Source organism: Leuciscus leuciscus (assembly GCF_965113295.1).
Source record: "Leuciscus leuciscus genome assembly, chromosome: 12".
Classification (NCBI taxonomy): Eukaryota; Metazoa; Chordata; class Actinopteri; order Cypriniformes; family Leuciscidae; genus Leuciscus; species Leuciscus leuciscus.
The window spans coordinates 36335003-36362235 of record NC_138736.1 but is presented as its reverse complement, the minus strand read 5'-3'; the positions used below and the strand labels follow the sequence as shown (position 1 = coordinate 36362235).

At 39.1% G+C, this 27233-nt stretch overlaps 2 protein-coding genes and 1 long non-coding RNA gene across 7 annotated transcripts in view; all 3 read right to left on the bottom strand.

Moving 5' to 3' along the window:
• LOC309511214 overlaps positions 1-17665 on the bottom strand; it is a 37541-nt gene extending 19876 nt beyond the window's left edge. For 2 of the 4 annotated variants that reach the window (XR_014210519.1, XR_014210520.1), the window contains exons 1-2: positions 16872-17665; positions 16595-16787 (exon numbers count right to left, since the gene is read on the bottom strand). This is a non-coding gene — a long non-coding RNA (uncharacterized lncRNA). The remainder of the gene's footprint in view (positions 1-16594; positions 16788-16871) is intronic. The other 2 variants (XR_014210521.1, XR_014210522.1) reach the window with 2 other exon arrangements.
• Positions 7228-11846, bottom strand: LOC309510697 (uncharacterized protein; the record flags this gene model as incomplete). The annotated part of the gene is made up of 7 exons (XM_082185569.1): positions 11223-11846; positions 9822-9978; positions 9505-9603; positions 9276-9362; positions 8881-8967; positions 7670-7756; positions 7228-7361 (listed from the first exon to the last, which is right to left on the bottom strand). The coding sequence occupies exons 2-7, from the start codon at positions 9907-9909 to the stop codon at positions 7228-7230; spliced, it is 582 nt and encodes a 193-aa protein (XP_082041695.1). The 5' UTR covers positions 9910-9978; positions 11223-11846.
• Positions 17666-25123: 7458 nt separating the features above from the next.
• The window catches only part of LOC309511190 (vitelline membrane outer layer protein 1-like), a 127456-nt gene continuing 125346 nt past the window's right edge, over positions 25124-27233 (bottom strand). For both annotated transcript variants that reach the window (XM_082186318.1, XM_082186317.1), the window contains exons 4-9: positions 26692-26822; positions 26170-26294; positions 25923-26036; positions 25474-25655; positions 25369-25404; positions 25124-25200 (exon numbers count right to left, since the gene is read on the bottom strand). In XM_082186318.1, coding sequence (XP_082042444.1) covers positions 25475-25655; positions 25923-26036; positions 26170-26294; positions 26692-26822 — 551 coding nt within the window. In that variant the 3' untranslated portion in view covers positions 25124-25200; positions 25369-25404; position 25474. The remainder of the gene's footprint in view (positions 25201-25368; positions 25405-25473; positions 25656-25922; positions 26037-26169; positions 26295-26691; positions 26823-27233) is intronic.

Here is a 27233-nt window from a genome sequence, read left to right as displayed (position 1 = left end):
ACTACCAGCAACTATTGCTCCTACTGCTGGAGGAGAAACGACCAAGATCAAGTTTGCAGGTGATACCCCCATCATCAGTCCCATCAGAGATGAGTCTAAGTGCTCCATGGAGGTGAATTGGGATGTAGAATGGAGTACCAACAGCAAATTTCATCTTGAGAAGGATGCCAAAGTCCCAGTTATTATAGTTGACTATCCCATAACCCTGATACTCTCTGATACTCCCCCTGATGTCTCACATCAGACATAATTAATTGAATTGAAATGGGATATTAACATCCCACCTTATGAACAGGCACAGAAAAAAAAAAAAAAACACATTAAACACAACAAACTCTTCTAAAGCCATATATCTTATTCATCACTGCCTGGTATGGAAGGTCTGACAGACAGTCACACTGAATGGAAATGAGAGAGGATTGACACAAAAGTCCCTGTATTTAGAAATAATGTATATATGCATAATTTCCAGTGAATAAAATAAAATTATGAAAGGATATTTAAAGGTCTTCTTGTTGTAACCCCCCTTCCCCCCTAATTAAGTCTAATTTCATTATATATTATTTTGACCCAGCCCTTCCCTGGATACACATCAGCTTAACCACTATCATGCAAGGACAAATTTAATATTTTGGCAGCATTTACACTACCCATGTTAAAGTGTAGATTTGTCTTTGTGTTTTCTATAAAGATGGTCTGCTCAACATCAAGAGAAAAAAGGACATTACACCTGTGACTGAGCAGTAATAACTACCACTATGATGGGGAAACTGATGGGAGTCATGGGACAGGACAGTGAGGACACTGTAGGAAGGATGAATAAGAACCTGGTCACTGTAAAGGATATACACTATTGTCCATGAGGCAGATTCTGTCCATTATGACTGGTATTAGCAAACATCCCTATTTAACAAATGAATGGAGGACATCATCCATATTAATCACATCTAGAGTGCATTCACCTCTAGCAACTACTATAGTGTATTATGGTTAGGAATTAATAGGAAGATTCATTGTATACAACAGCCTGCTTTGTCTTAGTAGATTACTGTAGCCTATGACATTTCATCACATGACCTGGAGCATTTTGCTTTGTTGTTTAAAGTTATTGCAATTCAGCAATGACTGACTGTCATTGAGCTGAGCCCCATTTCATACATAACTTGAACCATGTTTGAGAGACAATGAGCCCTATTTTAACGATCTGAAACGCAAGTATCAAACGTGTAATGCAAGTAACTCTGGGATCTTGGGCGCTATTGCTATTATACCAGCGGGACTCTTGCACCCGACGCAAATCTAAAATGTGTTGGTCTGAAGTAGCTACATTATTCATAGGTGTGGTTTGGGCGTAACGTGAAATAAACCAATCAGAGCGACATCTCACATTCCCTTTAAGAGCAGGCGGGCTTGTTCCATTGATTATAACGGCGGATTTGCCAGACGCGCGCCAGGAGCGGTTCACAGCCGAGGAGACCGACGTTCTCGTCAGGGCCGTAAAAGACGTGACTTTGGGGATGGAGAACACACAGGCGTTTAAACAGGCGTATAAAAATTTGGGTAAATGTGTAAGCTAGATTATGCCTATTTTTTTCTCATATTCATGGACACAACAATGATTCCCCTTGTATGTGAATATTTTTTTCTTGTAATAATGTATGGTTTTCTAAAAATGAGAACTGCTGCGTCTGTGTGTAGGCTAGATGAGATAAGCAAAGTGTGCGCGTTGTGCACACTCTACATTGATTGCATTGATGCGCAACGCGCCACTGATTTTAGAATATGTTTTTTTCCTAGTCAGTGGCGAAATTGTTTTCTAAACCTGCATAATAGAACCAGGGAACGTTTGCACCGAAACACGCCTCCTCTTTGCGCTGAACCGCCCCAGGGAGCGCAAGTTCATTCCCTAATTTACCGACGTGCGTCTGTGGAGGAAAAGTCCACTGTGCGCGGGTGCAAAATAGTAATGATACATGTGTCGGTGACGGTGTACAGTCAATTGCGCTGGGTGCAAGATAGGGCCCCGAGTGTCACTTTCTGTCAACTGCCCACAGCCTGGTTGCAGTGTTCTTTTTTTACCTGGCAAAAGAACCGGGCCCCAAGTTCCCATTTTAGAGAATAAAGTAAACGTTTGCTACTTAACAGCCCAGACTCTTCAGCAATGTAACCATTGGTACCACAATGAAGACGTGTGCAAGGTGTGCAACTTGAAAGGGACTATAGTGTGTACCAGTCTTTGACAGCAAGAGGAAGGAATTAAATGAAAAGTAGTTCCAGTACTGACTAAAGACACAGTAGAAATGATCAACATACAAGAGATTAGAAAAAACTAGCATGTGTAATACAAATGGGTCCCCAGTACTATTTACCAACAAGCCCAAATGATGTTAGTATGATGCCTACTAAAGGAAAAGCTTAGTATATTCATTCAAGTCTTCATGTACATCCTAGTATACAAATGACAACAATCTTTGCTAGGTATCACTTACAGTACATGAGTGTGAGTGATGTCTGTTAGACATGACATGGAAAAGCTTAGTAAATACAAATCTTTATTAAATCCATAAAAAACTTACCAAAAATGAACAAATAACATAAAAAACAAAACTTAACATTGTATTTGTGTGTGGGCGTGAGCACCACAGAAATGTTTGTTTTTTTGACAGAAATGTGTGTCTGAACGTTTTCCGAGAGCATGTGAGAAGGACACTTGTGAGGATCAATTAACATATAAGAGCACTGCACTTTTGTGTAGATTTTATGACAGAGCGAGAGAGTGTACGCGTCTGAAAGTATCAATCAGTTTCCCAGGTTGGAGGCCAGGTTTTCCCGCTGAAAAATGACAAGAGATAGGTGGTTAGTGAAAAAGGTATGAATAATGACTTCACATTCAATGCTGTAACGTCTACACTAGTAAACTACACTGCTGTAATACTATTACACAATATTAGAGTATTCAATAGGAGTGATTCTAAGATTAACCATAGGCCTAAAAAAATGAAAATAGCATCTAGAGTTTTCAATAAACAAAGGAAAATATCTAGACAACACCGTTTACAACTGGTAACTGTTTACTCATAACCTAATAAAATTAAGATAGTATACAGTAGTATACAGTAGATTGCAAAGACTTGAGAGTGAGAGTAGGGTTGGTAACGAATAGTATAGAATATAGAGTATAGAATAAAATTATAAGCATCATGATCACAGGCTACGGCTATAGGTCAATAGATGTTATTCAGCAGTTCCCCTTGAATCTAAATGTCAAAGTACACTTGAGACATGTTTATTTTCCTTTGATTTGTTTTTTGGCTCAATGTCATCTGTCAAACACAGTAGTTCTAACCAACTGGTTTAGTTGCCATGCAACGTGTTTTCTTTGAAGTTGCTGGAAGGTTTGTGTTGTGTCAATGTAAAAAATGGGGTATAGTAAGGGTGAAATGTCCAAGCGAGGGTACCATACCATAGATCGCAGGGCATCCAATCATACAGGAGTTCGGTCTTCCCCTGTGGAAGGCAAAAAAAGACATGGAAATGTGCTACATGAAATATTGCACACAGACTTACAATGCAAACTTAAATTGAATGATTTGCAGTGACATTAGGTGATCAGTTTTCAAATAATTTCAGTAATTTAAAATTTATTGTAAGAGGAAAACCCCTTGAGATGTGACATCTAGTTTTCGAGGGGGCCTCTGATGCATGATTGTTTTAGAGAATGCACAAATAAAAATTTGTTTCCCTCCCTACACAAACAATTTCACACTCACTTTTTAATAATCTAAAAAATGTTTGCCTATCTTCCTTTGTGTGCCAGTTTTCTTTAAAATTCCAAAAACCTTATTACATTTTGTTTTACTTATTTGGAAATGAGACATTTGTACCACTCACTCTGAGACATTTTAAATTTTACTAAACATAATACTCAATGATAATCATTCACATTAAACCATATGTATTCTTGTGTGACTTTTTGGTGTGCATGAGAGAGAGAATGAAATGCAGATTAGGTGAGACTGCATGAGGGGGAGGTCAAATGTTAATTTCCAGCAAGATCCTTTGTCTTATTGAGCAGTGGTCGTTCTTCAACCAGTTTTTCAATTTTTTTTGTCTTACACGATTAAAGATAATAGGAACATGAATATTCCCCAGAACAACACCAATCAGGTCCATATTCTGATTACTTGCAAGCAATAGTCTGTCAGGATAGCAACCATCATATAGTTAACAGGGAAGAGGGTTCCCACCCTTTCTAAGCATCAAATTTAAGGACCTTTCAAGGATAATTCTACACTTTTAAAATGAAAATGTTTAGAGACATAGAGACAAGGCGTAATCTTATCGAAGTGACAACAAAGAATTCTCTGGTGATACAATTGGCACTATTGCTATGGACATGCATTCGAAATTTAGCAATAGGACACACTCCACTGTGACTACAGGAGATTCAGTGTTAGCTTTGCTGACATCTAAGCAGATGATGCGGGTCCCACCAATTATGGTTCGCTTTAGTTTAATTTATGATGCTGAGTAACTTATCACTTAACCCGCTGGGGTACCTGGGCCTTGAGTAGTGTGCCCAAGAAGGCAGTTTTAGGGCGGGCTGAAAGAGAAAACGGTGCATTCCAGCGCGTAACATACGTCACGACCAAGCAGTAGCGATTGGTTGAAGCAGAAAGTATCTACCTACCGGGAAGCAAATATCCCAATGGATAGGTTCCAGGCGCTTTGCACAAAGTGAAATAATGTGAAAGCGTTTGGTGCATCAGGCTAAGAATGGACATCATAAGATGGTCAAACCAACTAGGGATGTCCCGATCCGATCCACGGCATCGGTATCGTGCCGATACTGGCCCAAAATGCTAGATCGGATATCGGAGGGGAGAAAAAAAATTTATCCGATACCTATGATCCGATACCCATTAGGGGTGGAACGGTAGGTATTCGCACTGAACGTACGTTCGGTGCATGGATTTACACAGATAATTCACGGTATAAAAATAAATAAATCTCGCGTGCACATTAATTAATGTAATACGGAACTAACGTTACTGTTAGATACGCGCATATGCGGGTTCTTTAGGGACACCTAATCTGTAGCCCGCCTTAGCTCTGAACGCGCGTCTACATCGCTTCAAACGCTCACTTTATCATCATACGCGCGCGCGCGTCCTATTCGCTTTGGACGCGCGAATGGATTCAAACTGTTCAAGCATCGAACTAGACGCGATAGACGCAAATTTGACGCTCTATTCGCATTTGGTTTGAACGCAGCAAAATGAACGGGCTGCGATGTCAAGATTGCAATGCTGGAGTGTGTGTGTGTGTCAGAGAGAGAGGCACGGGCGCGATCGAACAGTGGAAACACAAAAACATACTCCGTCATTTTCATACAGGACATCATTAAAACTGCAAAAAGTGTTTAGCCAACTTATAGTTGTGTAAAACACAACATTGTGCTTTTGTCAAACTGTAAACTCTTGTCAAACTGTAACTGTCACCCAACCAAAATCTCTCTCTCACACACACACACACACACACACACACACACACACACACACACACACACACACACACACACACACACACACACACACACACACACACACACACACACACACACACACACTCGCTGTTTAAAAGCAAAAATGATCTCATCTTTTGGACATTCATCATTGCATTGGTTTTCATTTCTTGTCCTAAAACAGAGCACTCATCTGTTTATTTTTAAGTTACACATTCTACATTGAATAAAAAAGAAAATCAAATGTGTTTTTAAAAGTAGTATTATTTTAAACAGAAATAAATTATTTATAATTCAGATGAGAATAAAGTTAAAGTTAATTCAAATTTTAAGGAAACAAATATATTGATCTGAAATATAGCAAATTAATTTTAAATTCATTCAGGCTACCAAACATATCGCAAGGTCTTTTGAATAAAGGCTGGCAGTCTTTCATTATCAACTGTTGTTGTGGACTATATACTGGAGAAGTATTTGTTCTCCATTTGAGTGAGATGTTTTTATGTGGCTAATTGAGCAAAGTGCTTCCATTATATTTTATTATTAGTAGTATTAGTTCAAGAATAAAATAAAAATATCGGATTGATATCGGTATTGGCAAATAGCCAAAGCTGCGGCATCGGTATCGGTATCGGAAGTGAAAAAGTGGTATCGGGACATCCCTAAAACCAACTAAACCATCAAATCTCATGCAAAAACATGAACTGGTAAAAAAATGGCGGATCAAACCAGCTTCAAAACATGTTTAGGCTAGCCAAGATGTATTTTCTGTAGGGAAGGCATCATATCAGATAACACAATCTAACTACCTCTCCAATCCTACCTTTCTCTGCCTTGTCCGGATTATGCCACGGTATGGGTGCACATCCCGATTGTTGTGGGGGCAATCTTTCTGTTTTGTTCTCACTGTACAACATAAGTACATAGAGTAGTGAATGATAAATGATAATCCAAATGCAAATGTAGCCTTGAAAAATACTTGATACTTGAAAAACTTTACGTATCTACAACATGAAGACTGCATACAATTCATATGGAAATTAATTAAACCAATAATATTAGGAAGACCTGCACAACAAATCAATTCATACTCTGTGTTGATAAGGTAAAAAAGGGCAGAATATCAGATGTCAGATTTTAATTCACCTTTCTTTCTCTGATTTTGTCTTGTCCCTATATAAACAAATAGACTTGGTTCAGTACAGTACAGATATTTGAAGCTTAAGCATATTCTTTCAAAGATAAAGAACAGAAATAAAGCTGAAGCGCTTAAGACCTTGTGCTGTAGGAGGTTGGTTAAAATCCTGTTCCTGATCAGCCATAGTCACAGCCCCCTGGTCCATGCATATGGTGGCTACTGAATCTGAGGATGAGTGGAGAGATAGTGTTGTCTATCATAATATACAATTAAGTCATAACAGAGATCTGAGAAAAAAGAGCTTAAAGCGATACTCCAGAGTACATCCAATCATAGCCCTGTTGTTTAAGCTTCCCAAGTGCTGTTGGTAGGAAGAAGAATGTGATAATTTGGTACAACATAGACCACATAGAAAACCATCTGTTTACGCTAATACAATGACACTATGAGCTCACTTTCAGTTTATTTTCTCATGGTACCATTCAGAGTAAACTTCCTGTTCTCTGTTTGGTCTATGTTGTACCAAATTCTCTCGTTCTTGTTCCTACTGACAACATACAGTGAGCTAAAATAACAGGGCTATGGTTGGAGGTACTCTGGACACTGTAACACCTTGTCCTGTAGGAGGAGGGCTAAGATTCAATTCTGGACCATCCTCAGTTTCAGCCCCCAGGTCCAAATTCATGCCGGCTGTCAAATCTGAGGATGAGAATGAGTGGAAAGAAGATGTTGTCTCTCAAAAGTGTATACACAGATTACATAATATATAGTACAATTAGGGGCTGTATTCACAAAGAATCTTAGGGATGAAAGTATCTCAACATTTTAGGAGAAAATTTAGTGCTAAAATTTGCCTTAGTGAGGAAATTTTAACGTCATTTAGGAATTCTCTTTGTGCTAAAATTAAATTCTTTGTGAATACGGCCCCAGGTCAAAATAGAGATTTGCTGCTAAAGGACATCTCACAAGGATGTAAAGAACAGAAATAAAGCTGAAGAGCTTAAGACCTTGTGCTGTAGGAGGTTGGTTAAAATCCTGTTCCTGATCAGCCATAGTCACAGCCCCTTGGTCCATGCATATGGTGGCTACTGAATCTGAGGATGAGTGGAGAGATAGTGTTGTCTATCATAATATACAATTAAGTCATAACAGAGATCTGAGAAAAAAGAGCTTAAAGCGATACTCCAGAGTACATCCAATCATAGCCCTGTTGTTTAAGCTTCCCAAGTGCTGTTGGTAGGAAAAAGAATGTGATAATTTGGTACAACATAGACCACATAGAAAACCATTTGTTTACGCTAATACAATGACACTATGAGCTCACTTTCAGTTTATTTTCACATGGTACCATTCAGAGTAAACTTCCTGTTCTCTATTCGCTCTATGTTGTACCAAATTCTCTCGTTCTTGTTCCTACTGACAACATACAGTGAGCTTAAATAGCAGGGCTATGGTTGGAGGTTAGCCTGGGAAAACCCAGACAAACTTCCCGGCAAATTTAGATTTGCTCTGCAAGTAGTCTGGCAAAGAGCTCATTCAAGCCCATTTGTAATTCGTCAAATCGAGGCACCAATCAGAAACATTAAGGTGTGCTTTACACGATGACGATCACTCTGATTGGTTTTAGGTCTAGCCTATCCAATTGCGCCCAGAGGCATTTGAGCGACCTCCGTTGGTGAAGTGCACCAACTTTTAAATGCATTATTATATTCAAATTGCAAACACATGAGGACAGTCTCCATGAAAGACCCACTGGCAGATGAACGTGCTGCTACATTTCTCTCAGAAACGGTAGGAAATTAAATTAGATTTAATAGAGGATTTTAACTGTGACGAGATGATTGACAGGGCAGTTTACGTGACAGGACGCACGTGACAGATCCGTCCAATAAAGATGAAGTAGTATGTCCCAAAGCTTGCCTACTTTTTTCTACACATTCAAAAGTAAATACCTTTCCTTCACAAAAATAGTACATACTTTTATGGCGTAGTGTAACTTAGGCGAATTGGGACGCAGCATATGGCTTTACACATGACGATCGCTCTGATTGGTTTTAGGTCTATCCAATCACGCCCAGAGGCATTTGAGCGCATCCGTTGGTGATGCCCCTTTGAAAATGAGTTATTAATGAAGCTTTGCCAGACCAAAACTCAGTTACTACTGAGAATGGTCTGGTTTTAACCAGGCTAGTTGGAGGTACTCTGGACACTGTAACACCTTGTCCTGTAGGAGGAGGGCTAAGATTCAATTCTGGACCATCCTCAGTTTCAGCCCCCCGGTCCAAATTCATGCTGGCTGTCAAATCTGAGGATGAGAATGAGTGGAAAGAAGATGTTGTCTCTCAAAAGTGTATACACAGATTACATAATATATAGTACAATTAGGGGCTGTATTCACAAAGAATCTTAGGGATGAAAGTATCTCAACATTTTAGGGGAAAATTTAGCGCTAAAATTTGCCTTAGTGAGGAAATTTTAACGTCATTTAGGAATTCTCTTTGTGCTAAAATTAAATTCTTTGTGAATACGGCCCCAGGTCAAAATAGAGATTTGCTGCTAAAGGACATCTCACAAGGATGTAAAGAACAGAAATAAAGCTAAAGAGCTTAAGACCTTGTGCTGTAGGAGGTTGGTTAAAATCCTGTTCCTGATCAGCCATAGTCCCAGCCCCCTGGTCCATGCATATGGTGGCTACTGAATCTGAGGATGAGTGGAGAGATAGCATTGTGCCTCATAAAAGTTTAGTTAGGTGCAGTGAAAAGACATCTGCTGCTAAAGCACATTCTCACAAAAATCTCAAGGAGAACACAAAGCGAAGGCACCAAATCTGGGCCAAACGCACCTTGTACTCCTGTTGATGGGTTGGCTATTGTCTCAAAATGCAGAGTGACAGTAGCCTCCTCAGACTCATGGCTACTGTCTGTTGCCTGGTTTGTATTTGCTAGAAGAGTACAAATACAAAAACATTTACAATATGCAATTAGGTCAAAATGTGAAAGCTAAGGCAAAATAAAACAACACCCACAAGCCTCAGATACTCAGAGAAGCAAAGTTGCCCTTACTATTTCCAGTAATTACTCAACACCATCTACCCCTACATACATAATAATCTAAAAAAAATACACAGATAAATTGTATAGTATACAAATATAATCTTACCTTCAACCATCATTTTAAAAATCTCATGTATGTTTTGCACACACGTCTGTGCATTCTTGCCCAACACCAGATCTTTAGGCAAGATCATTTTGGCCTTCTTGTGTGGATATTCCAGAAGGAGCAAAGGCCTCCAGCCGACTGAGTGCAGCTTCTCTATCTAAAGATGGAAAAAAACAAAAAACAAAAAAAAAACAATTACAAGTACTTTGGTGTGGGTGTATATGGATCTTTGTCTGCTTATCAGAATATCACAAAGCTGGGACACAAATGCAGGTCAACACGAAATACTTAGGGTCAAGGCATACTTTTGGAACATTACAAGGAATAGTTGTATTCAAGATCCCAGAAGATCCCAGAAGCCCTTTGCATGGCTGACTAAACAGGCTTGTTCGACTTGGCTGGCTGGCTAGGTGGGTGGGACTTTTTTCGTTGGGCAAAAGTGATATTGCTGAATTTGCATGGGCTTTTGCCCAACAAGTCTCACCCACTTAGCCAGCCAGCCAGCCAAGTCGAACAAGCCCTGCCAGATCTTCTGTGATCTTAAATGCAGCTAGTATATTGACAAATCACAATGACAGAGCAGTGGACAAAGGAAACCCAAGGAAACCCAAGCACATGACAAAACTACAAGACAAGAACAAAAGACCAAAATAGTAAGAGTATGCACATGCATGTGTCGTGTTCATCCTTCATAAACATGTAAGTTAGCCTGGATGCCAGCCGATCTTAGCCCGGTCCACAAAATTTTTAGGTCGGGAAGTTCGGTCTGGACTCGATCCGTTGAGGAGCTATTATGCTCGAACAAAAATTGTTCTGACCAATCAAATGGTCAGGGCGGGCTTTATACGATGATGGACAGATGAGCAACGTAATCATCCACGTCATCTAAGAGCGCTTGGGTTGAATTCGTTTACAACAAAGATGACTGCCTCTGAAGAATTGTTATTTCACGAGTTCACACTTACAAATAAGTCAGATAGAATAAATGCATGTTTGGCGTGCTGTCCGAGGAGAGGTTCCGGGCTCGGTATTCGGCCCGAACCCAAAGTACTCCCCCCGTATTCCAGGCTGTGGAAGAACAAACCGAGAGTGAGTGGAGGCATGCTGAAAAATGTCAAGGAATGTTACAGTAGGTGAGTTGACTGAGTGAATAAATATATGCTTCCTCTCATGCTGATAGTGTAGACCGTAGACGGTCATTGTTTGATGACAAGTTGATTGGATTGATTATTTGAACGTACTCCTCTCGAACTTTGTTTATAAAACATTATGTGTAGATTCCGCCATCGCGACAGTTATAGATGATATCGACAGCGCATTCGTTTTAAAAAAGAGGAACAGAGAACCACTATCAAGGCATTTGTAGATCAGAAACATGAATGAAAAACATACGTCACTTACTCCGTTGCTCTGATTGGTTGTAGGCAGAGCCGTTGACTATCCAATTGAGTGGAGAGGCATTTTCCTTCCTGGTTCAGTTGAAACGCCCCATAATCAAAGCTCAGTGGAGCAGTATCAGACTCTGAGTATGACGACGTCAGGCAAGTAGCCTGTAGCAATGTAAGTAGCAATGTCGCTTCATATCAAGAACAGTGTTAGTAGTATTACTTTTGGTGAAAACTAAATGCCATTTCGTATGAAATGCAGTCTCACTCACTAACAAGGTCAGATGGTAGCACCATTAGATTTCAGTCTGATATCTAATGCACCTGTGTCTTATTGGCCAAGTTCAGTTCACGTGTCAAATAGCTCACAAAATGTGATGTCAACAGAGCGCCATGTGCTTACATACTGGTGCTTGTTGTGCAAAGGGGAAAGTCAAATGTTCTTCATATGAAGAGCACTGTGAAACATCTTACAGTACTGCAGTGCAGGCTATGACCAAAGTGATCCTGAGAGTCTTTGGTCTGTTTGCAATGTTTTTCAATGACAGTAGAGTAGTTAAGATGCTGAAACTGTTGAATAAATAGCCCACATAAAGATGTTAATGCATTATCTTGTCTAAGAATCAGAAAGTCCCCTCAAGTACCCCAAAATAACTGGACTATGGTGACATAGAACAACAAAAGTTACTTACCAAAATGACGGCATCGTCCCATAAGTGTGAGGTCCCCTGGTTTTTTTTAGTGTTGGCAACCCATGTCTTTTTTTTTTGCTCAAATTTTTCAATCTTTTTTTTTAGGCGCACATTTTTAGGCTGTGGGGCCTTGCAAATAGGGCACATTTTGAAGCCATTAAAAATTTTATTGTTGCATGCTGTGCAGGTCTTCTTGAGCCCTCCACTTTTTGACATGTTTTGATTCTGTAAACCAGACAGAAGGCATAATGTCTGTTACCATTGTAGAAAACTACAAATTCCTTTATAGTCCAGTAATTTTAAGCCAAAATGGGGGTCAACCTTGAACAAATTGCAACAGAAGCAAACTCAACTGATTTTGTATCCTCAATATGTCCTGAGTAAGGAAAAAAAACCCGAAGAATCCCATTAGGGGAAAGTTTAGAAAAAGACCCAAATATACCCTATTCATACGCCTATGCATTTTTTTTCTCACGTGAATAGGGTAACATTTTTAACCTTTAGATATCACCATGAAAATTACTGAGTTGATTACTTATATCAAGACAAACAAAAAATGTATTACAAGTTTTTATTATTGTTTGTTAACATGGACAAACGGTGCATAATCTAATTACGTATGTGCTAATTTGCATAAATAGCAACAGATCTAAACATTGGGTATAGTTATAGGTGAAAATGTCTTGTTGGATCTTGTTGACATATAACAGTAAAATACTTAATGTTAAGGTCTGAATGGAACCCATTTAGGCTACCCATGAGCATTAATACATAGAGGCAGGAAGAAGTACTTTAAACCAGCCTCTATTAATTATTATTGCAGAGATGGGGTTTGGGGCTGGGTCCGTGGGACTGTTTCTGGGGATTCACTTTTTATTTTATTTACCTTTTGTCTTCTGCATTCTCCTTACCATTGTCTCCTGTTCTTCCCTCAGACTCGTCCCCCAGAAACAATCCCCCAAACCCAATCTCTTAAAAATTAATAAAGGCTGGTTTCTAAAGTACTTCTTCCTGCCTCTATGTATTAATGTTCATGGGTAGCCTAAATGGGTTCCATTCAGACCTTAACATTAAGTATTTTACTGTTTTAAGTCAACAAGATTCAACAAGACATTTTCACCTGGCTTCACCCAATGTTTAGATATGTTGTGGTATTTATGCAAATTAGCACATACAGGCCTTCGTAATTAGATTATGCACCGTTTGTCCATGTTAACAAACAATTAAAAAAAAACTTGTAATACATTTTTTGTTTGTCTTGATATAAGTAATCAACTCAGTAATTTCCATGGTGATATCTAAAGGTTAAAAATTCTACTCTATTCACGTGAGAGAAAGAATGAATAGGCGTATGAATAGGGATTTGAATAGGAATTTGGGTCTTTTTCGAAACTTTCCCCTAATGGGATTCTTCGGGACTTTTTTTCCCTTACTCAGGACATATTGAGGATACAAAATCAGTTGAGTTTGCTTTTGTTGCAATTTGTTCAACCTTTTTTCATAAAATGACTGGACTATTTTAAGACATTTTAACTAAAAGTTTTAATTTCTGCCCGTTGAGAAACCATTTCATCCTAACCAATAAACATGTGTTTTACAATCCACTTTTGAAACAGTAACGTTGAAACAGTAACGTTAGCCAAAGTTTGCATTATTGCAATTGCAGTGCGGGAATAAACAATAAAGGTGATGTAAATAAATACGTAACGCAGGCTTGAGATACATACCGATCTGTAGAGGTGATCCTCGCAATGGCTGTAAAAACCGCGAAATTCTAGGATGCGCGTACGGAAGTGTGACGTGTCGCCGTCATGGCAACAGACTCATCTGATTTAACATTCATTTATTATTAATCTTTATCGTGTTTTGTTGTTTGTATATGCCTATCTGTCAATTCCGTGAACAGTAAAAAAAAATAATAATAATAATAATAATAGTAAATTAGTCCAAATAGTATTTAAACTAAGGCTAAGGGGTGGCTGATGGATGGAGAGGTGGGGAGTTTGATTGATCAAGCCTGCCTCTAGTGATCCGGTTATCCGTGTGTCCACCACGGAATAATCCGTGGTGCCATCACAGAATTTCACAATATGCAAAGGGCTATACAAAACTGATCAGGGGGGGATAAGAGGTTCACAGTTTAATTGGGCTACATTGCATCGCAAACACAGACAACTTGAATAGCCTACTTAAAGTGTCAAAATCAGCAATAGGCAATATCGTCCAGTGAAGGTGAAACAATCTACTGAATATTCCGTGGTACCGTCACGGAATGAGGTGACCAGAAGCTATCATAGCGATTAAACGACGACAGAACAGTGCAATATCAAGTTAAAATCCCTTTGAGACTAAACATTTAAACTGAAGTACTTTAAGTAAACTCAGAATATTTAAAGCCATACGTTTCCAAATTATAAAACGACGTCAATTGGGGGAGCGCAAGTGATCCGGTTATCCGTGTGTCCACCACGGAATAATCCGTGGTGCCATCACAGAATTTCACAATATGCAAAAGGCTATACAAACTGATCAGGGGGGATAAGAGGTTCACAGTTTAATTGGGCTACATTGCATCGCAAACTTGAATAGCCTACTTAATGTGCCAAAATCAGCAATAGGCAATATCGTCCAGTGAAGGTGAAACAATCTACTGAATATTCCGTGGTACCGTCACGGAACGTGGTGACCAGAAGTTATCATAGCGATTAAACAATGCAATATCAAGTTAAAATCCCTTTAAAACTAAACATTTCAAGTGAAGTACTTTAAGTAAACTCGGAATATTTAAAGCCATACGTTTCCAAATGATAAAACGACGTCAATTGGGGGAGCGCAAGTGATCCGGTTATCCGTGTGTCCACCACGGAATAATCCGTGGTGCCATCACAGAATTTCACAATATGCAAAAGGCTATACAAACTGATCAGGGGGGGATAAGAGGTTCACAGTTTAATTGGGCTACATTGCATCGCAAACACAGACAACTTGAGTAGCCTACTTAAAGTGTCAAAATCAGCAATAGGCAATATCGTCCAGTGAAGGTGAAACAATCTACTGAATATTCCGTGGTACCGTCACGGAATGTGGTGACCAGAAGCTATCATAGCGATTAAACGACGACAGAACAATGCAATATCAAGTTAAAATCCCTTTGAAACTAAACATTTAAACTGAAGTACTTTAAGTAAACTCAGAATATTTAAAGCCATACGTTTCCGAATTATAAAACGACGTCAATTGGGGGAGCGCAAGTGATCCGGTTATCCGTGTGTCCACCACGGAATAATCCGTGGTGCCATCACAGAATTTCACAATATGCAAAAGGCTATACAAACTGATCAGGGGGGGATAAGAGGTTCACAGTTTAATTGGGCTACATTGCATCGCAAACACAGACAACTTGAATAGCCTACTTAAAGTGTCAAAATCAGCAATAGGCAATATCGTCCAGTGAAGGTGAAACAATCTACTGAATATTCCGTGGTACCGTCACGGAATGTGGTGACCAGAAGCTATCATAGCGATTAAACGACGACAGAACAATGCAATATCAAGTTAAAATCCCTTTGAAACTAAACATTTAAACTGAAGTACTTTAAGTCAACTCAGAATATTTAAAGCCATACGTTTCCGAATTATAAAACGACGTCAATTGGGGGAGCGCAAGTGATCCGGTTATCCGTGTGTCCACCACGGAATAATCCGTGGTGCCATCACAGAATTTCACAATATGCAAAAGGCTATACAAACTGATCAGGGGGGGATAAGAGGTTCACAGTTTAATTGGGCTACATTGCATCGCAAACACAGACAACTTGAGTAGCCTACTTAAAGTGTCAAAATCAGCAATAGGCAATATCGTCCAGTGAAGGTGAAACAATCTACTGAATATTCCGTGGTACCGTCACGGAATGTGGTGACCAGAAGCTATCATAGCGATTAAACGACGACAGAACAATGCAATATCAAGTTAAAATCCCTTTGAAACTAAACATTTAAACTGAAGTACTTTAAGTAAACTCAGAATATTTAAAGCCATACGTTTCCGAATTATAAAACGACGTCAATTGGGGGAGCGCAAGTGATCCGGTTATCCGTGTGTCCACCACGGAATAATCCGTGGTGCCATCACAGAATTTCACAATATGCAAAAGGCTATACAAACTGATCAGGGGGGATAAGAGGTTCACAGTTTAATTGGGCTACATTGCATCGCAAACACAGACAACTTGAGTAGCCTACTTAAAGTGTCAAAATCAGCAATAGGCAATATCGTCCAGTGAAGGTGAAACAATCTACTGAATATTCCGTGGTACCGTCACGGAACAGGGTGACCAGAAGTTATCCTAGCGATCAAACGACGACAGAACAATGCAATATCAAGTTAAAATCACTTTAAAACCAAATATTTAAAGTGAAGTACTTTAAGTAAACTCAGAATATTTAAAGCGATACGTTTCCAAATTATAAAACGACGTCAACTGGGGGAGCGCAATTGTTGGAACAGGGAATCCGTGTGTGGACCACGGATGCTGCCTGTCATTGACTTACATAGGGATCACTTCCGTGGGCACATCACGGAATTTTCGGCGATTCCGTGAAACTGTCACGGATTTTGAGTTAAGGGGCCGTGTTCATTTCACGGAATTCTGTGAGACCAGGTTGGGTTTTAGATACTGTGAGGCAGAAATTGAACCTTTAAGCGAATATGATCCATGAAGCGTCTGTGTGTGTAGCACAATAACAATCTTTGATTTCTGATTCATAACTGCTTCTTGATATTTGCTGCAGGAGTGTGTTTACAATCTGTCCCATCATCCTCTGCTCTGGCCTTCCTCTCGTTCATGTCGTCCACGAGTGTTTTCAGTCTGTCCAGGTGATGAAGAGCTCTGAGAAAACAGACAAAAGAACAACAATGAACAGCAACAGACGAGAGCAACACTGCTTCACTGAGATCACATGACTCTCCTGACCTCTGTAACGACTCGTCGCTTCCCATGGCAGTTTCTTCTGTTTCCTCCTGAGGATCCTTATGAAAAATATGTAAGGCCCGCTATATTGGTCCAAATGTCGGTTCGCCAATACACGGGGAAGGTATCACGTGTTCTGTCCTCACTCATGCAAAGTATTGGTTGGTTAAATTTGTAATACATTGATCATATGTATTTACTCGTTACTTCATCTGACTCCATAAATGAAAGGTTTTAATAACATCTGTCCCTCACTAAAAGTGAGCGAATGTTTGACTATTACTTTTAACCATTAAATGAACAATGTCAAAATCAGTTAGAATAATCACATGTAACAATTTAATATTTCAGATATCAGAGATCAATTCCACAATCAATTCAAATATCTAGAACATGGTTATACATTGGTTACACCAAGTAATCTTACCCAGCTTGTAGCCTACCTGAGAGAGAGAGAGAAAGGGAGAGAGAGAGAGAGAGAGAGAAAGGGAGAGAGAGAGAGAGAGAGAGAGAGAGAGAGAGAGAGAGAGAGAGAGAGAGAGAGAAAGGGAGAGAGAGAGAGAGAGAGAGAGAGAGAGAGAGAGAAAGGGAGAGAGAGAGAGAGAGAGAGAGAGAGAGAGAGAGAGAGAGAGAAGGGAGAGAGAGAGAGAGAGAGAGAGAGAGAGAGAAAGGGAGAGAGAGAGAGAGAGAGAAAGGGAGAGAGAGAGAGAGAGAAAGGGAGAGAGAGAAAGGGAGAGAGAGAGAGAGAGAGAGAGAGAGAGAGAGAGAGAGAGAGAGAGAGAGAGAGAGAGAGAGAGAGAGAGAGAGAGAGAGAGACATTTGACATTTAAAAAATCCCTTTATTAATTCAATAACATTTGGGATTTATCTGCATAAACATTTATAAACACAAAAACATAAAAAAAATAAAAAAATTCCTTCTTTTTTTTTCAATTCCACCTATTTTTTCCAAAACACATTAGAAAATATTTAGATTAAAGCTTCCATTCTCATCAGGTTCACACAAAAAAGTATTAAAACCCCAGAGATGAAAAAAACCCTGAACATTATGTGTAAGGCAATAAAAAGCATACTCTATCGTTAACCTTTTTTTTATAAAACATTTTGTCAATAAAATAGGATCAGTACACCCACTTTCTTCAACTTTGTTTTTTCTAGTACACCAAATTGCCAACTTCACCATTCCATAAAGAAAATTAAGAATAATAACTTTATTCTTGTTTTCTACTGAGTACTTTGGCCCATAAATAAATAATGAAACATCAAATAAACCCATTAGCTCCAGACTCCAATCCTTCACAAACTGCATCAAGTTTTTCAGGCGATCACATTCCATAAATGTATGAATCACAGTTTCTGATGCATTACAAAAAGGACAACCCTCCCCAACTAAAGGATTCAGTCGTGCTATGTGTCTGTTTGTGGCTAAAACTCCATGTACAATTCTCCACTGCAGATCTCCTACTCTCTTTTCAGTGGGTCTTTTGTACAGGGTCCGCCAGCTACCTTTCGGGGAAGAGCCTGACCTCAACACTAAAGTCCATTTTCTTCCTGTTTGATCTTTAAGGTCTTTATAGTTCATAGTTTTAACACATGCTGTATATAAAGTTCTTTTTGATAAATTATTGAACAACCCCATTTCTGGAGTATTCAGAGATAGCAATTTTACAGGATCTTCCTCTTGATAATCCTTTTTCATCAAAAAGTCAAATTCCGGAAAAGAATATGGCTCTGTATCATCTCCTGTACAAGTCTCTTTGAGAAAATCTTTAGCTGAAAAAGGAAGTGCAGCTTCTAGGTCTTCTAGCACTCGCTTTGCGAGACGCACAGACCTGAAACCTACTTTGTGAGCAAGTTCTTCAGCTTCAATCCACCCATCTCTTTTTCTTAGATCCCGGAACATGGATATTCCAGCACAAATCAAATTTGACCTTATGGTCTCAGAGTTCAGGATCTCAACAGGAAAAAGAGGATTAAAAAAAAGAGATTCGTTAAACAGCCACGGACCTGGTTTTGACCACTGTCTTGAAACAGTAAACAATTGCCATAAATCCAAAATATTGAGGTAAAAAGGGTTAAGTCCACCAAGAGAAGTTCTCCTTAGGGTCATGGTGAAAAGCTGTTTATCTAGACCCATTCGTCCAGCCTTGCGTAAAAGAGCACACGTTAGCTCCATCCATCCATGATGCCGGTGATATAATAGGCGCTGAATAGCCTGCAGTCGGAAAGCTGTCAATCTAGCTCGAATATCTATCAATCCCTGTCCCCCTTCTGGAACAGGAAGATAGATGACAGCAGCTCTCAACCAATGCTGACCAGTCCAAAAAAAATTAACAAGTCTCCTTTGAATTTCTTGGATTAACATCACTGGTGGATCCACAACCATCAGTTTATGCCATAGCATTGAGGCAATGAGATTGTTGGCAATCAGTACTCTTCCCCTATATGATAACTGGGGTAGCAACCAATTCCAGCTAGACAACCTTGCACAGACCTTCTCCACTAAACCCTCCCAATTTTTCTTTTTATATTCTTCTTGACCAAGATATACTCCTAAATATTTCAAACCAAGTGTACCCCATTGAATATTATTAGGGAGTTTTGGCAAAACTATATTGAGGTTTCCAGTAGAACCATACCACACAGCTTCTGTTTTATCCCAGTTAAGCCTAGCTGATGAAGCTCTTTCATAGACGTCTAAAGCCCCCTTTAGATTCTGTACATCTTCCTGTTGTTGAATAATTACAGTAATATCATCAGCGTATGCAGATAATATAATAGACTCTTTTTTTAAACTGCCATTTATAGTTAAACCTTTTAGTTTACGTCTAAGCATACACAATAGGGGTTCAATCGCCAAACTGTACAGTTGGCCAGACATTGGGCAGCCTTGTCTGATTCCTTTTTGTATTTTAACTGGTACACTTAAACCACCTCCTATTTTTATCATACTCACGGATCCTTTATACAACAATTTTATCCATGATATTAAACTATCGCCAAAACCAAAGCACTTTAACACATGAAACAAATACAAATGATCCACCCGATCAAATGCTTTTTCTTGGTCAAGAGATATTAGACCAGCACTAACATTGTACATTCTTAAATATTCTAAAAGATCTCTCATTAAAAACAAATTATCATAAATACATCTTTTAGGAACACAATAAGACTGATCTTCATGAACCAACGAGCCTAACACCGTCTTAAGACGATTTGCAATTGATTTAGACAATATCTTATAATCAGAGTTAAGAACAGCAACAGGTCTCCAGTTTTTAAGTAAACACAAATCTCCTTTCTTTGGAAGAAGAGAAAGGACTGCCCTTTGACAACTTTTAGGCAGTTCCTTCAGTTTATAACTTTCTTCAAGGACTTTAAAGAAGTCCTGTCCAATTATTCCCCAAAAAGATTTGTAGAATTCTGCGGTAAGTCCATCAAGGCCTGGTACTCGACCAGTTGAGAGTTGTTTTACTGCATCAGTTACTTCTTCAAAGGTAAAGTTGGAGTCTAGAAAAAGTCTTTCATCTTCTTTCAAAATGGGTAAATCCTTAAAAAGTTCACTTGTTGTATTCAAATCAATGTCTTCTTTTGCAAATAATTTAGAATAAAAATCAACAGCAGTTCTTCTCATCATTAAAGGATCTGAAGTAATACTTCCATCATGTCTTCGTAAACAATGCATATAATTATTATGAACAACCTTCTTTTCCAAATTAAAAAAATATTTTGTAGGTGCATCCATATCATTAATGGAAATAAACCGTGCTTTAACAAGTGCTGATTTCACTTTTTCATGTAAAATACCTCTTAATTCATGTTTTTTGGATATCAAATTGTCTTGGACTCCCATATCATTCTTATCAATCAAAGAAACATATAATGCAGAAATATCTTCTTCTAATTTAGACACTTTCCTTTTTAAACTAATCCAAGCTTGTGATGAATATTGTTGGCAGAAAAGCTTAATTTGAACTTTTCCCACCTCCCACCATTGAAGAAGATTTTCATAATTACTTTTTTGTTCTGTCCAATGGTTCCAAAAAAGGTTAAATTTTTCATGGAAATCAAGATTCTCTAATAATTTATTATTAAATCTCCAATAAGAATAATGAGGGGTTGTTTGTGTTACAATCATTTTTAAAGAAATTAAATGATGATCTGAAATAGAGCTTGGGCTTATATGCGTCTCTTCTATTCTACTGCACATTGTATTCTTGACATAAAATCTATCTAAACGTGCTGCACTGATCCTATTCTCGGTCACTTTAATCCATGTATATTGTTTAACTGCTTTATTTCTCTCTCTCCAAATATCAATAAGTCCAAATTGTGTGGTAATCTCTCTTAAAGATACTGCTGACAAAAAATTAGGCTCTTCTCCATTTCTATCGCAAGTAAAATCCAAAGTACAGTTCCAATCACCTCCAATTACTAAAAGATCTTCATTCATAAAAGAGGAAACTACATCTTTAAGCTTAAGAAAAAAAGCTATTCTTTCTCTACCCGTTGTAGGAGCATAAACATTTATTAACCCAAAAACTCTATTTTTTATTTCTACTCTGAGAGCAAGTAGGCGTCCTTTCACTGCCTCACTTTTAGACAAAATTTTAACTTTACATCTGGGTGAAAATAATATTGCCACCCCTGCACTAAAGTTGGTGCCATGACTCAAGACATGATCTCCCTCCCACCACATCCCCAAATCAGATTCATTTTCTTCATTACTATGCGTTTCTTGTAGAAACACAACTTGAGTTTCTTTCAAATTTAAACATTCTTTTAATAAAGGCCATTTACTTCTATCCCTTGCCCCATTTATATTTAAGGATCCTATTTTAAGAAACTCCATAAACAGGGGAAAGGAAAAAAAGAAAGAAAGAAAGAAACACAGAAAAGGCCAGACCCCCATGTGCATTTATTTCGAACTTGTTCTAGTAGACCTACGTTTGCCCTTCATCTTTTTAATTTTTTGTCTGACTGCGGTCAAATATTTCTTTAATCTGAACCTTTTTTGCTGTGACAAAACCTCAACATCACATTCTTTACGAGCTTTCATAACGGATGCGATAAACTTCTCTAGGTCAGGAAAAACCTCTTCGACATCAACACTCTTTCCCTTAGTTTCATCCAGGAAACTATTTATCTGTTCAACAGAATAAAAATCTCCATATCTACCGACGTCTACATCAATGCATGAATCATCATCTCTAATGCTCTCGTCTTCGGACTCTTTTTCCGCTTCATCATTTGAACCTGTAAATTCCTCTCGCATTCTATCATCTTTGAAGCTTAAAGCACCAGTAACAATACAACCGATTGGCGAAACTTCTTCGTTTGTACCCTCAGTACTTCCAGACGCGTTCTCACTCACGTCTACTCTATCACTAACCTCATTTTCTCCTTTTGCTTCTCCATCCTCTTTCCGAGTACCTGCGTCACTCAACAGCTTTCCCACCGCAGTCGCTCCACTACTCGCACCAGCCAAACCTGACGGCCCTGCTTCTTCCTCGGCCCGTTGTTTATGAGGGCACAGCAATCTCTTATGGCCGATATCGCCACACTCAAAACAACGCAATGTATCAGTACTCGCGTAAACCATATACGAGCTCTCTCCACATGTCACTCGGAACGAAACATCCAGTGTTTTAGAAGGAGCGGTCAAAAACATAAACGCTTGTCGTCTAAAAGACAATACATGCTTAAGTTCGCTAGATCTACAACCCAAAGGAATCGTTTTTACAGCACTAGCCATCTTTCCGAACCGAGTTAATTCTCGCACAATCGCGTCATCTTTGATAAAAGGAGGTACGTTAGAGATTGTGACTTTTGTAGCTGGAGCAAAAAGAGGTGTAACGGGTACAAACGTTTCTTTCACCCAAATGCCACTTTCAATTATCTTGATTACTAGTTGTTCGTTTTTTAAAAAGACGACAACTGCCTTGTTCATGCGAGAAGCAGAAATAATGTTTTCATGGCCTACCTGTTGTCCTGTTGCTAATAGCACCTCCTCAATCGCTGTACCTGCCTCGGGAACGCACCTGAAACCATTCTTAAGCGACAGAGATGGCTCTTCCACCGCAGGGAGAGAAGCCATCCCGCTTTACTAAACGAAAAAAACGCCTCACAAAATTAAAATATAAACAGTGATCTAGAAAGTGAGAAAAAAAATATATAAAAAAGAAAAAGAAAATAAATCCTATGAAAAAACAAAAGTAGAAAAAAAGTTTTAACTATAAGAAAAAACTTAAGAAACTTCACGCTCTCACACGTGCCCCTCACACACCGCACTCACTCCCAGCATGCAACACCAGAGAGAGAGAGAGAGAGAGAGAGAGAGAGAGAGAGAGAGAGAGAGAGAGAGAGAGAGAGAACCTATTCAATCCACGTCCAGCCAAGAAGCCCCCAGAGAGAGCGAGAACACCTTCCTTTATCCTACTTTGACCAGGTGACATGGGGGATGGGGGAGACCACCCTCAAATGGCTTCCATTCAATACGCAATGTGCGTCATTTCCGATTCTTCTTCCTGTATCCAAAGGCAACAACAACAGCAGCAGCACGCGGATAATGAATAGTTCGGGGCAGATAGCGATCGCCTTTGTTTGCGATTTCCTCCTCGCTCCAAAAGTCTGGTGCTGTGCTGCGTCTCGCCATGTTTACCTCTACTTCTTGTTTACTTCCGGTATACTGCACGCGGGTTTTTGTATGCGCCGTCTATACTCAAAATACCAAGATTCCTTGCGAATAGAACATGCGCAGAACACAAATCAATGTTCCTTTTGATGGGAATATGCCGATACGCGTTTACATGACCAAATATTCGGGTTAGAAAAGGGGTACCCCAGGGATAATATCCGGGTTTTTAAAAACCGGGATATGAGCATATCCGGGTTTTTGCCGGTGTTTACATGGCCGTGCGCGACCGGGTTATTGCTAATATCCCGGTTTTGAACGGGTTATTGGCTGCATGTAAACGTAGTCACTGTTAAATATTCACATTAAACCATGTTCTTGTGTGAGTTCTTATTTGTTTTCTGAGAGGAAGTGAGGTTGTATGGGGGAGGTCCATAGACCGGGCCTCGACCAGTATTTTCAGTCTTACAAATACAATCACAAAACAGAAAGAAATAAAAAAATGAGTAAGAGCTCAGTTCAGTTCTCACATAAATGGTGTCAATGCAGGCAGATCAATAATATTGTTGAATATTAAATGTCCCCAACTAAGCAAGCCAAGAGCCAATGGCGACAAAGGTGAAAAAGGTGACAGTGGCAAGGAACCAAAACTCCATCAGTGACAGAATGAAAAAAAAAAAAAAAACTTGGGGTTAAAATCACATCCGACTGACTTCATCATGTTGTGGTCGTGTCTAGGCGCAGGTCCTCTATCTGATCTGGATACGGCCTGGATCCAGCTGATTACATCATGTGCTGTGGTCGTGTCTAGGCGCAGGTCCTCCATCTGATCTGGATCCTGAAGCCTTAAAACACTAATGACGGATTTAATGACGTATCAGTGTCCAAAGAGGCAATCAACTCTTCTGTCGTTTACCACTGAAGTTAGGTTCTAATCTTCTTGATTAGCGCAAGTTCCAAGTTTACAAAATCCTTCTCAAGACCTTGCATTTGCAAGCTGGATGCCTCTTCATGACCTTGAACTCCACAATAAACTCAACCAATATGGCTGATTAGAACACTATGAATAGGAGTTGGTTGCAATGAGGAGAAAAGGCTCTAAATACAGCAGTCTTTGTTTTATTAACAAAAAGATACTCAGAAACAGGACAACTAACTTAAAAACGCGAAGTAGAACTGACACTGAACTAAAAAAAAAAAAAAAAAAAAGTGAAAAACCTGTGACAAACCTGTGACAACTTAAACCATTTGTTACTTGCCTAGGAGACTAACTGAAACAGAAAACTGAGGCACAGAACTGAAACACCCATCCAAACATAACAAAAACTCAGATTATAACAGTCTTTGATTACTGATACATAATCATTTTCTGAATACACATTGTGCCATTTTAGCAAAAAATACTAATATATATATATATATAAAAAAGAGGGTAACAGGATTGACAATTACACTTTAATTTAATGTAGTGTTCCTGTAGATTACGCTGGTCATTCTCGGGGAATGAATAAACGAATAAGACAATTTAGTGCAGATGGTCTAAAGTGACTTATTTAGCATTCAATGTAGAGAACGATCTGATGTAAAGTGTTGTGCAAAACAATGCGAAACTACAAGGTTCTGTTTAGGAAGTCTTTATTGCTGATATTTGACAACCATTTCAGCAGAAGTTCAGGAGTCTTCAGAAGAATCAAACTACAAGGAAGAATAAAATAATTTCAACATCAATAATAGGCTGGATGTAAATGTCCTGATCATCTGGTTAGACTTTAGTTTGTGGTAATGACCAGCTGACTTTGCATTATCCTTAAAAAAAAGAAAGAAAAAGAGTACGTTTATCATAGTATGATGATCAATAATTACCATCCATTTGGTCTTCTTGCCATCATCCTCCTACACCTGAAATAATAAACACATTTAGTTGATCTGCAGTGTGTCAGTCTGAGTTTTTGATTGCGATCACATCACCTTAATCACAGCAGAACATGCGCACGTCATTGAGAGCGGTGTTGTCTCCACTTCCCCGTTGCGGTTCTACCCGGGTCTGTATGCCACAGATTCCTTCTCCAAGACACTTTGGACTCCAGATGCCCCATTTGCCCCAGTTTGTGCCGTCACCCTCCAGCACATCACCTCCAGTGCAGGTGAACCTGGAAACAATTCAGATGAGACAATATTATGATAAAATATGCAATTGTGCTGTTGGATTGAATGTCAGTCACATGATCACCAGCAGCCGACGACCTAATTACTGCAATCACGAACAGCAGCACGACTGCATGTGTGAAATTAACTAAACTATTGATGGGGGAAAACCGAGTCCTTAAATAGTAAAATAAAACCTTGATGGGTAAGAAATGGTGTAAGAGGTATACACTGGTGCTATAAGTTATAACATCTCTTACCCAGACACTCACCTGATGTTGTTTGCGGCTGTATCATCTCCATCTCCTTGGGGAGATTCAACTCTCAGCTGGAAAGATTTCAAGACTCCAGAATGACACCATTGGATATCGGTCCACTCACCCCAGCTGAAGAAAACACAGAGATGTTGCCTGATCAAATCAATCATTGTCCAAAAAAAAAAAAAAAAAACAACACTTAAATTTATTTATGTAGCTCAAACACTTAATGCAAGAATTGTTAATAATTTGAGTCCATTACTTTCCTACGTCGGACTCAATTGTGGTGTTCTTCTGTGAGTCTGATGGTCCTTTGGACAGACCGACACAGTGAAGACGAATCCCATTGAGTGCTGTATCATCACCAGCACCAATTGGTCTTTTCACCTTAAAACAATTTATGCATTTGGCAGACACTTTCAGCCAAAGCAACTTACATTGCATTTCAAGGTACACATTTACATTCTGATCAGTTCTTGCGCTCCCTGGGAATTTAACCCATGACATTGGCATTGCAAGCACCAACGCTCTACTGTTTGAGTGACAGGAAAGCAATGACATCATATAAAACAAGACAATCTTCCATTTGAAAAAGTAAATAACCCAACACTTAGTAACATTTATCTTCATGTTCTTCCGTATTACACAGACACTTAAATCTTAAGCAGGTGCAGTTCCCTGGAGTAACCTGGAATTAAGTGACATACAGCAACTCCACAGTTTTGAACCTTTGAAGCGCTCTTCCACCCCCATATTAGCAAAAAGGAGTCAATGCCCAACTTACCTTCAGACTAAACCCTGAAGCGAACATTCCACTTGGACACATGTCCTTAAACCCCCAAATTCCCCACGCCATTCCATTTGACACCGTCAGCTCACATGCGTAAGCTTGGCCATTGCTGCATTCAGGACTTTCTGCAGACATAACGCTCACATCACATGCCCAATAATGGCTAGCAGTGAAAACATCATGGAAAAGAAGTGATGCATTGCTACAGCACTGGCCTGAATACTGATAATTACATTAATTTTAGATAGACAATCTATGACAAAGCAGAAATAATACCTCACATTCTCAAGTTTATTAAGGACGAAGCCTCATACACAAGACTAAGCAGAATCATCCACGATGTCCATTCCATCCAATCACAGTACTAAAAGATCAACCGCTACCATATTTGGCATATTAAGAAATTATGTTTTATTAACAAAGTTCCAGAGGAGCACGTTTAGATAATCAAACCTAATTAAACACCTGTGGAGCACATTTAGATAATCAACCCAATCAACGAGTTAAGATAATAGGCTTGTTTGAGATGAGCAAAA